At 44.9% G+C, this 18,042-nt stretch overlaps 1 protein-coding gene across 7 annotated transcripts in view; it reads right to left on the bottom strand.

Moving 5' to 3' along the window:
* Positions 1 to 18,042, bottom strand: part of hdlbpb (high density lipoprotein binding protein b) — a 118,804-nt gene that overhangs the window by 62,633 nt on the left and 38,129 nt on the right. For all 7 annotated transcript variants that reach the window (XM_048524155.2, XM_048524153.1, XM_048524154.2 and 4 more), the window contains 3 exons: positions 12,762 to 12,977; positions 9,251 to 9,457; positions 3,574 to 3,789 (listed from right to left, as the gene is read on the bottom strand). In XM_048524155.2, coding sequence (XP_048380112.1) covers positions 3,574 to 3,789; positions 9,251 to 9,457; positions 12,762 to 12,977 — 639 coding nt within the window. The remainder of the gene's footprint in view (positions 1 to 3,573; positions 3,790 to 9,250; positions 9,458 to 12,761; positions 12,978 to 18,042) is intronic.

The raw sequence follows: 18,042 nt of genomic DNA, 5'->3' as shown, positions 1-18,042 counted from the left end.
CTCCAAGATGAGGCCTAACTAATGTTTTACAATGGTTTTGCATAATTTCCCTGCTTTTGTACTGTGTGTATCAACTGATGAAACCCCAAATTCTGCGTATTTGTTAACTACTTGGTTATTTTCAACACCAGAATGGGAACCTCCTTCCTGCAATGTGCAGTGTGTATGCAACTACAGTAACGTACTGTGGAAGTCGATTCCCACAATCCGCACCCATGGCCTTTTGTTCTTCTGCAATCTGCTCCACCTCTCTTTGACCCATCTGATCAAAGGTTAGCTGTCTGGGTGGCAAGCGTATGGCTGCCTGGCCTGGCTAGCCAGGAATCCACACATACATGGACATACAATGATGTTATAGAACACAACATTCATGCCCTTAGATAACTGCCTACACTGCCCTAACTGTTCTGGAGTAGCGCTGGAGCGCTCACTTGGCCAGGTGTCAAGATTCACAGTACGCTGCTGCTCACTGCACTACCTGGTTAACCTGAGCCCTTACCCCAGCATCCGGCAAGAAAGCGAGGAGGAGGAATACGAGGAAGTGGAGAAGGATCAGGAAGATGGCAGCCTACTATATAGCTTGCCCTTCGGAGTGTGCCAATCAGATTAGTCATGGGCATTACCAGTAGCCTCAGCTATGACTCTCTCCATTCACCTCTCCAGTCCCATGTTCTTTAAAGTTCCTTCATTATTGACTGTCTCACTAACACCACAGATATTAGGAAATATATTCCAATCCAATGTTATAAAATGTACTTGTTAAATAATGCAGACAGAAATAATTTAGACACACTTGGACTTTCCCCGAGTACCGTCTTTGATATGTTTCACTGCCCATCTTACTGCTGTGCTCCTTGGAGCGTCTGACTCAGAACACCCCATGGTGGAAGTCTGGGCGAGCCAGCTGACAGGCAACGGCAAGTGCACTGGCAGAGGGGGCTGTTGGAGTTGCTGCTGCTGGCCCAAGGAGGCGCCTCAGCAATCCTCCTGATTTGCTGGACAGCGGATTGTTGAGTTGCTGTGACGTGCTGGAAGCCCTTGCGAACAGTGGCGTCCAGAGCCACAATGGCAGCCGTCTGAGCTTGCAGCGCGGCGGTCTGAGCCGCCACTGCGTTGCTCAGACCTTGGATAGAAGCTGCCTGAGCCGTAATGGAAGCTGTGATGTCAGCCAACAGATGCTCTGACACAGTGGGGTCCGCAGATGTGCTAATGGATGTGACCACCCTCTCCAGGCTCTGGGTAAAACTGTCGGCCAAGTTGGAGCTGGTCTCCTCCATGCTCCTCGCCATCGTAAGCAGACTGTTGAGCAGGCTCTCCAGGGCGGCAACCATTTGGTTGTGCATGCCCATCAACGTTCTCCTGTAACCTGGGCCATCAAAGTCCTCATCTGGCTGCTCAATGGCAGAGCTACCATGCGACCATCCCCTACAGCAGGCTGGCACCTCTGCTGTCCTCTCCTCCTGCCCTGCTTCCTGCCCAATTGCGGCCAGCATCTCACCATGCTCAGGTCCCACTTCAAGTAAAGCCTCCGAAAGGAGTGCTGTGTCAGTCTTTGAGCCGATGGTCGTGACAGCAAGACCGAATGCTGACGTCTCTTTGTTTCTCTTGTCGGCTCTATCTTCCTCCTCTGGCTCCAGTTCCTGGGAAGCTGAAATGAAAGAGGATTAGGCAAAGTTAGACGTTGTCTCTTTAAATATCTGCAGAGGACAGAGGAGATTGTGCAATAAGAAAGGTGCAGGTTAAGAGGAGGAGGATTAAGTCCACAGATACCTTCATCCTTGATTTCTCCAGCAATGCCACAGGCCTCAGAAATATCCTTTCTCGCGACTGTCTCATCAACAGCGGTTAAAGCATGAAGGTGTGATTGTCCTTCTCCAGTTTGCTCTTGCGGGCCCCTGTTAAACAGCATCTTCTCCTGCAATGACAGGCAAGTGTGTCAGTGCGGTACTGTCTTCTTAACATCTTTGGGCGACGTGGCTGTCATACTTAAGTCAATGCTGTGAGCTGTGTCCATGTAACTGAAGGGTTGAGTACTGATTGATAGCTTGATGCTGAGAAGGTGAAGGGAGTGTGGTTAACTGATCACTGAGTGGCGCCAACGGTGCACGTGTTTAGATATGCCATTTGAAGACAGGATTCACTCACCATGACATCGAGTCAGATTATTCAATGTCCTCCTGCACTGCATCCATGTTCTCGGAGCTACACTCCTGTTTTACACATTCAAGGTTATTCCTATGCACTTTCCTTATGTCTTGAGAACTTCCTGACAGCCCCTCCCCTTTCCCCACCACTGATACAGCAGGTCCCATCTCCACATCTTATAACGAAGACTCCATTCACCTCTACGTTCATCCATTCTCCAATCTTTTGCAACACAGGTTCACCTAGCAAAAGAATCCCAACATACACAGCCACTCACTTAAGTTTTATGCCGACAGGGACTTTTTAAGTGCAACCCTCCTTTGAGAGCTTTCGACTTCTTTTAAATAGTGAGCTAGCCCGGTGTGATATCCATCCCAACCTCTTATTGCTGCAGTGATAATGGGAACTGCAGATGCTGGAGAATCCAAGATAACAAAGTGTGGAGCTGGATGAACACAGCAGGCCAAGCAGCATCTCAGGAGCACAAAAGCTGACGTTTCGGGCCTAGACCCTTCATCAGAGAGCGTCTGATGAAGGGTCTAGGCCCGAAACGTCAGCTTTTGTGCTCCTGAGATGCTGCTTGGCCTGCTGTGTTCATCCAGCTCTACACTTTAGCTCTTGGATTCTCCAGCATCTTCAGAATAAAGTACATGCACACTGCAATTCTGACAAACTGCAGAGAGCAGCAATTGAAAGGATAGGACAAAGATAGGCCCGAGTTAATCCCTTTTTCAGGATTGCAAAGATTAACAATCAATCACTCTCAAAATCGGGCAAGCGGAAAATCAAGGCCCTTTAGTAGCTGTTACTTAACCATGAAAGGGTCTCAATGACCAGCAAATCAAGAAGGTACCCAATGGGCCTTCTCACCCAGCACCTAATTACCGAAGTGACAAGGAGACGCCATCTGTCTACCTCTTCTCCAGGCACAATGTGCTCTTCTTACCATCTTCCTCTCTCAAGGGTGGGGAAAACCTTCAGGGAGAGTCAGAGCTTAAGAACCAAACTGAGAGATACAGAGACAGAGGGACGTCGAGCGCGAACAGACAGAGGGGTAGAGAGAATGGGAGAGTGAGAATTTGAGAGAGATATCATTAACTGACGGAGTAAGGGAGAGTGACAGCATTAATGGAGGGAGACAAAGGACAGTGACAGCATTAGTTGAGGATGTGAGTGAAGAGGCATTACCAGATGGAGGCAGTTAGTGAGGGTGAGGAACAGCACGAACTGAGGGAACAGCAGAGTATGAAATGAAGGGTGCTAGGGGAGACAGCAATAGCAGGGTGAGTTAATGGGGTTTATAAGTATGGTCAGCATGCTTCAAAAAACCCTTCACTGGCTTAAAAAGTTTGGCAAGATTGAGATGAAATGCTAATGCAGGACATAGATACACGCACTTGTCTGGTATATGGACATTGCTGGTCTAACCTTCTCTTCGTAGATCTTCCTGATTCGGGTACCTGCCTGCGCCACAGGCTCTTTCTCACCGGTGATGAAGATCTCATCCTTGTTGATGCTGGGAGGCGGGATGTTGATGCGAGCTCCAGTCTCCTGCATGATTTCCTGGACCACTTTGTTGTAAGCCCCAGCAATGAACGGATGGAAGACCTTCTCCAGGTTTATCCTCTCTACAGCCCGCTTGTCCTAGCACCAAGGGGAAGAAGTCAACACAATCAAGTGAGGTTTTTTTAACCTGCCAACAACACCATTTTCCCAGCAGCGCTGCTGTTGATCAGAATTTAAAGTGCAGTCTTTCTTCTCAAATAAGCACAGTCAAGGTGCAGATGGTCCAGGGACCCTCGTGCTTCCAAGTGGCTTGGATTAGAAGAAATAGGGGCAGGAGTAGGCCATTTGGCCCCTCGAGCATGCTGCACCAGTCAACTGAGTAATGTTATCCTAAACGCTAGGACATTTTCCCCTATGTGGGAATCAACAACAAGGGACGGCAGTCTCAACATAAGATGTTTCCCCGAATGAAGGGTGTTGATGGAGTTAATAGTAGGTGTTTTTTCCCTAGGATAGGAGATTTCAAGACTAGGGGGCACATTTCTAAGGTGAGAAGAGAGAGATTTTTTTTTAAAAAAAGAGAGATGGGGGCAATTTTTTTTTTTTTTTACACAGAGGGTGGTCTGTGCGTGGAGTGAACTTCCTGAGGAAATGGTGGATGCAGGGACAATGATAACATTTAAAGACATTTGGATAAGTACATGGATAGGAAAGGTTTGGAGGGATATAGGCCTGGACTAGTTTAGTTTGGGAATATATTCAGCATGGGCTGGTTGGTCCAAAGGGTCTGTTTCTGTGCTGTATTATTCTGTCCATGAGGAGGAATATCTTTTCATAAAGGATCATTAAGCTTTGGAATTCTCCACCCCAGATAGAATATATTCAAGGCTGAGCTGAAGAAGTTTTTGATTGACAAGGGAGTTATGGATTTTGGAGGACAGAATAGAAAATGGAATTCAAGGCCAAGATCACATCAGGCATGGTCATCATGATGGGTAGAGGCGCTCATAACGTACAAATTAGAGGAGCAGACATGTTTGACTTTAATTATACAGGTGCCCACACTCTGCAGCTGCTACACATAACCAACCCTGCCTCCGTTGTAGTGTTTCATGAATTAATTAGTTCACCTTTACATCAATGTCTCAAGTCCTGCCTGTGCTCATATTCCTACTGTTCTTTAAAAATATATTACTTACCCTAAATAATTCCCAAGTTAAAATACATATAAAATACTGAGCAGTCAATTGCTGACCTGCTTCCCTCTGATGTCTCTCAGTATGGCTCAAGTACTGCAAAACTAAGGAGCAATTTTGTGATGTTTGGGATCTCTGCTTCTTTTCTGCAACCTTTACTGTACAAGGTGAATTTAGAGCACAGACACAAGCCACTTGTTCAAACTGGGCTATGCTAGGAACTCTATGGCCCAAATAAGCCTCCTCCGTCCCATCACTGATTCATCTTGCCTTACTGTCAAACAAAGTCACACTGGTATAAAGTGGCTTCACCCCATGTGGGAGATTTTTCTGGATTGGGTTTTAAATGTTAACATCAGCGGTGAAATATTGCAAATACGTGTGAATGACAACATCTCAAACCAGTTTGCATGTGGTTATAAGATCGTAAGACAAAGGAGCAGAAGTTCTGAGGAAGGGTCACCAGACCCAAAACGCTAACTCTGATTTTTCTCTTCACAGATGCTGCCAAGCCTGCTGAGCTTGTCCAGAAACTTCTGTTTCTGTTCCTGATTTACAGCATCTGCCGCTCTTTTGGTTTTTATTCAGCCCATTAAATCTGTTCTACTATTCCATAAGACCATTGCTGGTCTGATAATACTCAACTTCACTTTCTTCAGTTTTTCCCCATAATCCTTAATTCTGTTACTGATTAAAAGCCCCTTTCTCTCACAGAATCATGGTATCCCTACAGCATGGAAACAGCCCATTGAGTCCACACTGACCCTCCAAACAACATCCCATCCAGACCCACACAACCTATATTTCCCATGGCTAATCCACCTAGCCTGCACAACCCTGAACACTGTGGGATAATTCTGCATGGCTAATCCACCCTAACTTGCACATCTTCGGACTGTGGGAGGAAACCGGAGTACCCGGAAGAAACCCACACTGACACGGGGAAAACAGGCAAGCTTCATACAGACAGTTGCTCGAGGCTGGCACTGAACTCGGTCCCTGGAGCTGAGGGGCAGCAGCGTTAACCACTGAGTCAGCGTGCTATGCTATCTCAGAATTAAAGATACTTAAAGCCATAGCCTCAGCCACCCGCTGAGCTAAAGAATTCCACACTGACTACCATCAGAGAGAGGAAAAAAAAACTCGTCTGTCTGAAGTGGGTGACCCCTTATTCTGAGATGGTGCCCTCTGGTCCGAGGCTCTCCTTCAAGGTAAAAGAACCTCACCACAGCTACTGTCAAGCCCTCCAAGAATCTTGTATGTTCCAGTAAGTTAGCGTCTCATTCAAATACCATTGAACACAGGCCCACTTTACTCAATCTTCCCCATATGACAACCCCTCCATGCCCAGGACCAACCTGGACTGTCTCCAATGACATTATATCTTTCCTTAGACATGGGGACACAAACCAATCACTGAGTTCTAGCTGTGACATGTCTACTGCCCTTTAGTAAGACCTTGCTAATTTTACATTTGATTCACCTTCCATATTACCTACTGAACTTCACTGCTAACTTTTTGTGATTCATGCACAAGGATCCCCAAATCCCTCTGTGCTGTAGTTTTCTGCAGTCTTCCTCCATTTAAATAATCTTCAACTCCTCTAGTCTTCCTGCCAAAGTGCATAAAAATACATTTTCCCCACGTTATATTCCATCTGCCAAGGCTTTGTCCACTGACTTAACCTGTACGTATCCCTGTACAGCCAGCATGAGTCATCCTTCCCACCATGTCATCCTGCCATCTCTTACAACTACCTGAGACGGCAAAGTTTCAGTTTAACATGTCAACACAACGCTGATAGGTAGCGCAGCATTGTGTCCGTGGGACAGAAAGCAAAAAATCTTTACGCTCAAGTCCACGAGTGGGACTTGAACATCGATCGGTGTGACTCACAGAGGTAGGTGCAACACACTTCACCTTTATTTTGGTTAAAAGGTCTCAATCTGCTCCACAGGAATGCTGCCAGGCATTGAGCCAAGTAAGGAGATATGTTAGGGGCAGCTGATCAAAGTATTAGTTAAAGAGACACGTTTGTTGGAAGATTTATAAGGCAATGAGGTGGACAAGTTTAGGAAGGGTGTTCTGGAACTTAGGCAGAATGCTCAATGAGAGTGTGAAAACATTGGGTTTTGCAAGAGGCCAGTCTGAACGATTACAGAACTTCTGGGAGATTGTAGAGATGGTGGAGAAAGGGACAAGGTGAGGCAGCGGATAGATTTGGAGAGCAGGCTGAGGCTTTTGATTCCGCATTATTGCCTGACAACTTCAGTTCACAAACACAGGAGACACTGATATTGCGCGTGAGGGGATGGGCACTAGATATGCTCATGTTTTATGGAGAAGGGAAGAGAGGAGACCAGGGACAAGATCACTGGGAATAGTTGCCTCCGGACGTAACTAAAGCATGTAGGAAGGCTCTAACAGCAGTCAGCTTGAGGCAGAAACAACAACAGGTGATATCACAAAAGGTGCATGAAGGTGGTTTTAAATGGTGGGCTGGCAGGTAATCTAAGGATAAAACAGAACTGAAAAAATGTCAATCTCAGACTGCAACAGTGGCCAAAGGAAGCAGAAAGCCATCTGTGGTAAATAATGGAGCTCATCAGCTTTGGTCTTCCCAAAGAATGTAAGAAATGGAGCAGGAGTTGCCTGTTCAGCTCCTCAAATCTAATCTGCACTTTTTAAAATTCATTCATGGGATTTGGGTATTGTTGGCTAAGCCAGCATTTTTTTCCCCATCCCTAATTGCCCCCAGAGGGTAGTTCAGCGTCAACCACATTGGCTGTGGGTCTGGAGTTACATGTAAACCAGACCAGGTAAGGATGACAGTTTCCCTCCCTAAAGGACTTCAGTGAACCAGATGGGCTTTCCCCAACAATCAGCAATGGGTTCATGGCTCTTAATTCCAGGATTTTTGAATAAAAATTCCACCCTCTTCATTCGAACCTGGTTCCCCAGAGCATTTACCTGGATCTCTAGATTAACAAGCCAGTGGTAATACCAGTAGGCTATCACTGCCCCTTATAATACCAACATTGTATCTTCAACTCAACTCCATGTTCTCATTTGCTCACCTTATCCCATGATTCTCCATGAGTAAAAGACTGGAAAAACTGGGAAATTTTCCACTGGAACATAGGAGGTTGAGGGGTGAACATGTTGAGGTTTATAAAGTCATGAGGGGTATAGATAAAGTGAATAGCGAGGGTGGGGAATTTCAAAACTAGGGGGCATTTTTTGAGGAGAAGAAAGAGATTTAGAAAGAACATGAGGGGCAATTTTTTGTTTCTTTTGACACAGAGTGGTCTGTGTGTGGAATGAACTGCCAGAGAAAGGGGTGGATGCAGGTACAGTTACAACATTTAAAAGACATTTGGCTAAGTTCATGAGTAGGAAAGGTTTGGAGGGATATGGGCCAGGAGCGGGCAGGTGAGAGTAGTTTACTTTGGCAACATGGTTGCTGTGGACTGGTTGGGCCGTTTCTGTGCTGTACAACTCTATAATGTCTATTTATGTATTCAATGATAAAGCATCTATAACTCTCCAGGGCAAATAATTCCACAGATTCACAGCCTTTTAAGTGAAAAATTGTATTCTCATTTCAGTTCCAAATATTTATTCCCTTTTCCTGAGACTGTGGCTCACGTACTAGCTTCCCCAGCTGTGTCTATCATGTCAAGTCCCTTTAGAATCACTTCTGTTTCATGCGATCAAACCTCATTCTTCTAAATGCCAAAATTCATTCATTCATCTTTTACAATTGGGTAATTCTTTCATCATCCCAACAACCAATTCAGTGAGCCTTTCGCTGCACTGTTTCCAATCCAAATGCATGAATCCTTACATACGCAGACCGAATTTGCTCAATGCACTCAGGTATTATTGCAATAAATCCCTATACAATGTTGAATCACAGAAGCAAGAAGCATTGTAGTAAAATTTCTTTCTGCCTGCACCTCAAACCCATTGCAATAAAGGTCAATGCACCATCTGCCTTCGTCATATGTTGCACCTGCATGCTAACTTGCTGTGTGCGGTGTTCACAAGCACACTCGAGTTCCTCTGAATGTAGATGTCTGCACGTTTCACACTATTTAAAACTATTCTGCTTTTGTATTCTTTCGACAGAATAAAATAACCTCACAGTTCCCCCATATTATCCTCTGACAGCTCATTATCTACTCAGTTAACCTGCCTGTATCATTTTACAAAGAGCTAGTTGGGGGGGCGGTGGGGGAGAGAGAGAGAGAGAGAGAGATAGAGAGTGAGAGTATCTCCTGGTGGCACAAAAATAGCAATTTAATTGACAAGAGGCACAAAACTAAACTACAAGAGTCTCAGGACGTACCAAAACAATTCTATATGACTTCATTTTGGAAAGTTAGGTGGGCAGCCATACCTGCTCTGCAGAAATGAGCAGAATCTCATGTCGAGACTTCTCAATGCCTTCCTTCGTCCCTGTAATTTTAATCTGGTTACTGGGGTCATCGGGGCGGGGTATGTTGATTTTTGTCGCCGTCTTCAATTCTAGTTCCTGCAGCTTCTCTCCATTCTTGCCAATGACAAACCGATGGTGTTCTTTTGGGATGGTGACAGTAGCTGAAGCCTAAGGGAATTAACGCTAGTTGGTTATACACTCTGTGAAAGCTGGGACAGGACATTTATTTTATTTGAGGTCTACAGTCAGTAGATGGGTATAAAAGTTTCTACCATTACACACAAGAAATTATAGAAATGATGCTCTGTGGAGCAACCTAGTGCCTACAGTGTGCAATGCAACATCATTAAAGGCAACTGTTCACATAAAATATTTTCATTCTAAATGTTTACATAGTAGCTTCAATGGTAATCTGACACAGAGCTGCCAAAAAATAATGTCTACAGAAACCTAACCTATTTAAGAATTCTAACTGCATAACTGTAAATAGATCATAACTTTCACCAGCCTGGCAGATCAGCAATGGCAACCATGTACATAAGATGTTGGCCAAAATGTTACATCTAAATCACATCTTCAGAAGGCTATCAAGGAGTTTCTCTCTTGCAGGTTAATGCTCCGACTTCGCATGCCAATGTCACAGTCATTGAGATCTACAGCATGAAAACAGGCCATTCTGCTCAACTTGTCCACGCTGCCCAGTTTTCATAACTAATCTAGTCCCGTTTGCCTGCTTTTGGCCCATATCCTCCATACCTATCCCATCCACATACCCGGTCTAAATGTTTCTTAAATGACAAAATTGTACTTGCCTCCACCAAGACCTCTGGCAGCCTATTCCAGACACTCACCAACCACGACATTTAAAAAAAATGCCCCTCTGGGCTTTTTGTATCTCTCCTCTCTCATCTTATACCTACACCCTCTAGTTTTAGACTCCCCTCCCATAGGCAAAAGCTGTCCGCTATCTACGCCTCTCAAACCACTCAGTCTCTTACGCTCCAGGGGAAAAGGTCCCAGCCTATCCAGTCTCTCCTCTCCAGAAACAACAAAGATCATTTCTGCTCTTCTTCAGAGATTGGCCATTGATGAAGTCTTATGCTTGACAAATTGGTCAAAGGGACTGCACACGAAGTGGTATCAGCAACATCTCCTGGAGAGGCAGGGCCTTGAGGTTCTCTGGAACACATGACTGGGATTGAGCCATTCAATCCCTTGTTCCTTCTCTGTCATTTAATTATACTCTAGGCAAATGCTTCATCCACTTGCCTGAGGGATGAAAGCAGTATCTCCTTTCACCCCAAAAAATTGTTATCAATCTCAGTTTCAAAAGTAGAGATAACACGGTGTAGAGCTGAATGAACACAGCAGGCCAAGCAGCATCAGAGGAGCAGGAAAGCTGATGTTGCGGGCCTAGACCCTCCTTCAGATCTATTTTCTGAAGAAGGGTCTAAGCCCAAAACGTCAGCCTTCCTGCTCCACTGATGCTGCTCGGCCTGCTATGTTCATCCGGTTCTACAAGACCATAAGACATAGGAGTGGAAGTAAGGCCATTCGGCCCATCATGTCCACTCCACCATTTAAATCATGGCTGATGGACATTTCAACACCACTTCCCTGCACTCTCCCCGTAGCCCTTGATTCCTTTTGAGATCAAGAATTTGTCAAACTCTGCCTTGAAGGCATCCAACGTCCCGAGCTCCACTGCACTCTGCGGCAATGAATTCCACAAGCCCACCACTCTCTGGCTGAAGAAATGTCGTCTCAATTCAGTTTTAAATTTACCCCCTCTAATTTTAAGGCTGTGCCCACGAGTCCTAGTCCCCCCACCTAACGGAAACAACTTCCCAGCGTCCACCCCTTCTAAACCAGACATTATCTTGTAAGTTTCTATTAGATCTCCCCTCAACCTTCTAAACTCTAATGAGGACAATCCCAGGATCCTTAGCCGTTCATCATACGCTAAACCTACCATTCCAGGGATCATCCGTGTGAATCTCCGCTGGACACGCTCCAGGGCTAGTATGTCCTTCCTGAGGTGTGGGGCCCAAAATTGGACACAGTATTCTAAATGGGGCCTAACTAGAGCCTTATAAAGCCTCAGAAGCACGTCGCTGCTTTTATATTCCACCCTCTTGAGATAAATGACAACATTACATTCGCTTTCTTAATTATGGACTCTACCTGCAAGTTAACCTTTAGAGAATCCTGGACCAACACTCCCAGATCCCTTTGCACTTCTGCTTTACGAATTTTCTCAGCATTTAGAAAATAGTCCATGCCTGTATTCTTTTTTCCAAAGTGCAAAACCTCGCATTTGCTCACATTGAATTTCATCAGCCATTTCCTTGACCACCCTCCTAAACTGTCTACATCTTTCTGCAGCTTCCCCACCTCCTCAGTACTACCTGCCTGTCCACCTATCTTCATATCATCAGCAAACTTCGCCAGAATGCCCCCAGTCCCTTCATCCAGATCATTAATATATAAAGGTGAACAGCTGTGGCTCCAACACTGAACCCTGCGGAACACCGCTCGTCACCGGTTGCTATTCTGAGAAAGAGCCTTTTATCCCAACTCTCTGCCTTCTGTCAGACAGCCAATCCTCAATTCAAGCCAGTACTCATCTCGAACACCACGGGCTCTCACCTTGCTCAGCAGCCTCCTGTGAGGCACTGTATCAAAGGCCTTTTGGAAGTCTAGATAGATAACATCTACTGGGTTTCCCTGGTCTAACATACTTGTTACCTCTTCAAAGAATTCTAACAGGTTTGTCAGGCACGACCTCTCCTTACTAAAACCATGCTGACTTGTTTTAATCTGACCCTGCACTTCCTTCTACACCTTGTTATCTCAGATTCTCCAGCATCTGCAGTTCCTACTATGTCTGAACCAGTTTCAAAAGTTCCAACTGACCTGAGCTTCAACAGTTTTTGAACCGTGAGTGCTTCAGATTTGTATTCTCTTTTCAGCATTTCCTGCTATCACCTCTGAATGACCTGCCTCTAACTTTACGCCTATGCCTCCTGATCTAGAATCCCACCCTATCCACCACAGGAAACAGCTTTTCTCTGCTGAGTTGACTTAATGTCTGGAGGGCTAGTCTGCAATGCAGAGTGATGCCAACAGTGTGGGTTCAATTCCCGTATTGCTTGAGGTCACATGAAGTCCCTAGTTTCTCAACCTTGCCCCCTCGCCTGAGGCTTGGTGACCCTCAAGTTAAACACATTATCTCTGGAATGAGACAGCAGCCTATGGTCCTCTGGGACTTCGGCAACTGTGGACTTCCAATCACTAAACGCGCTGATTAATTAATGCATGATGTTTCAACACAGAAAAAATTGTGTATGGAAACAATTACGAGGCAGAAGGTTCTCAACTGATCACAAAGTGGAGGGGAATGAAAACGGGGTGAAAGCCAAATCCTCCCACCTCCCGCTGTGACAATAATGTGCTAATCCTGACGACCGACCTGGGTCTGAAGTCGAGCCACGATTTCTTTCCTTGCTTTCATGACAGAGTCGAGTTTGCCGGTCACCATAATGGAGAGGCCTTGATCTTTGGCCAAAGAGAGCTCAATGTGAGCTCCCGTCTTCTGCATGATGTCCAAGCACACCTTCGCCTCCTCGCCTTCACCAAACTGACTGTTGTCCTTGTACCTGCGCTCCTCCAGAGGGACATGAAACACCTGAGCAGAGGGCACACCAAGAAAGAATGTCACTCCTGTCTACTGACTATGTGTTAGACTAGTAATCCACAGGATGCAACTGAGCAGCTGGGAAGGATAATAAACACTGGCCTTCCCAGCAACGTCCACAGCCTGGGAATTAAAACTTACAACTAATGTGGTCAATAGCAACTCCCACCCCAAGCACAAGAAACCGACAGTGCCAAACTAGTTCACACATCTTTTGCAGCTAAGGTAGATGTGAACACCAATTCTGCAAGTTCTTCTCCAAGCCACCCTATTTGGGAGGTATACAGACATTCCTTCTGTCACTGGGACCATCTATAGCACATGGACTACAGGCGGTTCAAGTGGCACACCAGCACCATGTCAAGGATGGGTAGTAAATGCTAGTTGGCTGGTGACTCTCACATGCTGTGAACAAATGAAAACAATATTCTATAGCTGACGCCTTAAAGGAAACCAATCCTCATGACCTGGTGTCTTCTCCCTGACAGACACCAAAAATAAATGTCCAAAGCACAAATGGAAATGAGTCACTATTAGCACTGACGTCAACAATAAACAGGTTTTCCTGTTTATCGCTGGAAGGTTTTCTTTTCTTTTTGGGAGACTCAAGCCAAGCCAGCAGTGACACAGGATGTGTCAGTCTTAGATCTCAGACGGAAGGAGTTATTTCCACCTCATCAACATCATAAAATCCGTACAGCGTAGAAGCAGGACACTCAGCCCACAGCATCCACACACACCCTCCTAAGAGCATCTCATCCAGATCCATCACCCTCCCGTTTGCCAATAACTCTGCAATCCCCACAGCTAACCCAGCTGGCTTCCACATTCCTGGACACTAGGGGACAATTTAGTTAGCCAATCCACCCTAACCTGCACATTTTTGGGGTGCAGGAGGAAACTGGAGCACCCGGAAGAAACCCACATAGACTCGGGAGAATGTGTAAATTCCACACAAACAATAACCCAAGCATGGAATCGAACCCGGGTCCCTGGCACTGTGAAACAGCAGTGTTACCCACTGAGCCACCATGCTGCCCAACTGTTCATAATTTTCTCAGATCCGCCCATCAATCAGCATCCACGGTGTGCCTTAGTCTTTGCTGGAGGATCTGCCAGGTCTTCTGTCTGGCATTTAGCTGTCAACGTGACTCTTAAAGGGCGCTGAGCAAAAACTGGTAACAAGAAGTTAACAGTCTGTGCAGGGCTCAGGAACTGGAGTAGACCATTCAGCCCTTTGAAAATAACTTGTATATTGCTGAGTTCCAGCTGGTGTCTGTTAAACTAGCTCCTAGATTGCAAATCATTGCCCACACGCTTTTGCCCTGTAACAAACAGAGACGTGTGACATGTAACCCTTTGTGAACCAAACATGTACTGGATGCAAACCTTTATTGATCTTGTGTACACAAAGGAAGCACTCCATGTCTACACTGCTTAAAGACCTCATTACACCAACCTCTATTTTTCAACTTTTGGCTTATAGCCCTGGAGAGTGTGGCAGCACAAGTGACTAGATGAATAATGCTTAATTTAGAAGAGGTTCTGTTTCATCCACCCTTTTACTCCACCTGACGAAGGAGCTGCACTCCAAAAGCTCGTGAATTCAAAAGCCTGTTGCACTATAACCTGGTGTAGTGTGGCTTTTGACTTTACCCACTCTGCCAGACGCCCAACACCTAAATGAAGAAAAATGCTCCTCTCTTATTAATTTTCTATCCCTTGTCTTAACCCTATGCCACCAGTACGGACCCTTTTAGAATGGAAAAAGTGCTCTCTTACACCACACCTAAACTCCTCATTATCTTAAACATCTCTACCAGGTCCCATCTCAACTTTGACAGCTCCAATGTATCTGTGGCCTAATCAGCACGTTATGCAATTCTTCCTTGCTCTTATATTCTATGCCTCAGTCAATAAAGGTAGGAATTCCATATGCCTTCTCAATCACTATTTTACCTGCCCTACTATTTTTAGGAATCTAGAACTGGAATTACAATCTCTACATGGTGGAAGCAGGCCATTCGGCCCTTCGAGTCCACAGTGACCCTCCAAATACCATCCCACCCTGTCCAACACCCTACCTATTCCTGGAACACTACATTTCCCATGACAAATCCACTTAACTTATACATGGCTCTGGACACTTGGGGACATTTTAGGATGGCCAATCCACCTAAAGTGCACATCTTCAGGCTGTGAAAGGAAATCGGAGCACCCAGAGGAAACCCATGCAGATACAGGGAGAAAGTGCAAACTCCACTCAGTCGCCTGAAGCTGGAATCTAATGTGGGTCCCTGAGGCTGTGAGGCAGCCGTGCTAACCATTGAGCCACTGTGCCATCCAGATCTGTAGGTAAGCACACCAAGGCCTCTCTTATCTTCATTTCTCTCCAGGGTCCTACTATTCAGTGTAATTCTTTGCCTCGTTAGCCCTCTCTGACTGCATTATCTCACTTTCCTGCATTGAATTCACTTTGTCATTGTTCTGCAGTGTATGGCTACCGTCCTCACTATTTAGAGAGGAGAGCGATTTTGCAGGGCGGGAAGATAGCTAGGAAGCAATGCCTTGACCGGAGTAAACCTGCCTGGGTTAAATTTATAGAAAGATTTGTCGTTGATTCTCAGTCATCATCAAATCATTACATTCTCCAAGGCAACTTTCACAGTCTACTTGCCAACCAATCAGCACTTGTTCCTCATAAAATGCTGTGCTTCTCCCTAACATCAGTTTTCTTGCAAATACCCAGGTTAGTGCAAGACAGAAAAACACCTTCGGCAAAATCTTTTGTCTATATGTTTCAGCTCTACTTAAATACACAATGTCAGTAAATTGGACTGACAATTAACGAAGTTACACTTAGTAATTCTCTCTACTTTGTGACAGTTTTACAGCTGACTTACTTATCACATTAAATGACCTACAACCACACAGCCCATTTTGCAATTTACCAACGCTAGCTCTTGAAAAGAGCTATCCAATTAGACCAGGTAATTAGCATTTCTATTTGAAAGCAAGGCTCACGGAATTCAAGTTATAGCCATAGAGGTCCACAGCATGAAAACAGGCCCTTCGGCCCAACTTGCCCATGCCACCCAGTTTTCACAGTTCAAAATTAGTTCCATTTGCCTGTGTTTGGACCATATCCATCCTACCCATCCCTGTCTAAATGTTTCTTAAATGACAAAATTGTACTCACATTCACCACTACCTCTGGCAGCCCATTCCAGACACTCACCACCCTCTGTATGAAACAAATTACCCCTCTGGACTCTTTTGTATCTCCCCCCTCTCACCTCAAACCTATCTCCTCTAGTTTTAGATTCCTTTACTGTGGGGAAAAGCTGTTGGCTATGTACCTAATCTATGCCTCTCATAATTTTACAGACCTCTATAAAGTCAGCATTCAGTGTCCAATGCTCCAGGAAAAAAAGTCCCAGCCTATGCAATCTCTCACTATATCTCAAATCTTCAACACCAGGAAGCATCCCAGTAAATTGCACTTTCTAGTTTCATCATATCCTTTCTATAGTAGGGTGACCAGAACTGCATGCAGTACTCCAAATGTGGCCTCACCAACATCTTGTACAGCTGCATCAGGACATTCCAACTCCTGTACTCAACACTCTGACCAACGAAAGCAAGCATGCTGAAATCGTTCTTGACCACTCTGTCTATCTGTGGCTCTACTTTCAAGAAACTATGAAACTGTAGGCACAAATCTCTTTGTTCTATAACACTCCGCAGGGCCCTATCATTGAATGTGTACGCCTTGCCCAAGTTTGCCTTACCAAAATGCAATTCCTTACATTTATCTAAAACTCCATCTGCCACTCCTCAGCCCATTGGCCCAGTTAATCAAGATCACGCTGCATCCCCAGATAACCTTCTTCGCTGTCCACTATACCATGAATCTTGGTGTCATCTGCTGTGCCTGTGGACATTTTTTGACAGGGAAGTTGAACGTCCATGGAACGTTACTTTAGGACTGTATACAGAATGTGTCTGTAAAATATTATTAAATGTTATAGACAGTTGCAGTTTGCTGGAATCCAAGAAAGAGAGAGAGAGAATTCAGATTTAGAGACAGCAAGCCTCTTCGGTTCATGATGCAAAAGTACTGGTGGGAGCTCATGTTTAAACTGAAGATTCCGTGTTTGTGAGCACGTAGTATAGACTGGAAGATTTGCCTCACTTTGGCTACAGAGAGAACAAGCCAGGCCATTAAAAAAAAATTCAGAGATTGCAGATTGCTCAGGAAAGCATGTCAAGAGAAGCAAGGAATCACTCTGAATCAGCTTCAGGAGAAGCAGGCCAAATTGCGGAACAGAGTAAAACGTAAGCATGCAGGAGAATTGTCAATTACATTAAAGCTTGAACAAAGAAATTTTTCTGCAGTTTAAAATGTTTCTTTAAGTAGGCCACCGGGAACAGGACTTTCCTTTTTTAAAAGGAATCAGCCACTGCAAGGATCATAACATTTGGTCACCTCCCAGCGAGAACTGTTTTCTTAAAGCTTTACAATTGTAACTTTGCTTTTAATTAACGTTTAAGAGAGAAATTCAAAATTAACCTCTGAAGGAAAATGGAACATAAATTTAACAATATTTAAGTTATTTCCTGAAAATATCAATGCCTAGAAATCATATTATTGACCATCCCCTCAAACACAGCAGTTTCTACAACACTTTGGCAATTCTAACATGAGAATCAAAAAGTAAAAACCAATTAAGTACAGATGGTTTTGTTTTCTCTACCTCTGTCCCTTTATTCTTAAGTCTGGCTCAATTCCTGGAGTGAACAAAAAATCAGTGCATAACTGAAACTTAAAAAAAACCCTTATTTAAAATGCATCCTACTGTTTTCAAACCAATTTAAAACTGGGAAGCACTGGGCCCTAATAATGTGTAGCTCTGCATCCCACTGTGAGCACAGCACTGAACAGAGGCTTTCGATGCTGCAGCCCTGATTTGCATAGTGTCCCTTTCCATAACCGACGTGATTACAAATGAAGACTTTGACAGCACAGGTCGAAACCATTTGGCCCTCTGAACCA

This window comes from Stegostoma tigrinum, chromosome 45 (genome assembly GCF_030684315.1).
Source record: "Stegostoma tigrinum isolate sSteTig4 chromosome 45, sSteTig4.hap1, whole genome shotgun sequence".
NCBI classification, from domain to species: Eukaryota; Metazoa; Chordata; class Chondrichthyes; order Orectolobiformes; family Stegostomatidae; genus Stegostoma; species Stegostoma tigrinum.
The sequence above is the reverse complement of the archived record's forward strand: the minus strand, read 5'-3'. Positions and strand labels throughout refer to the sequence as shown.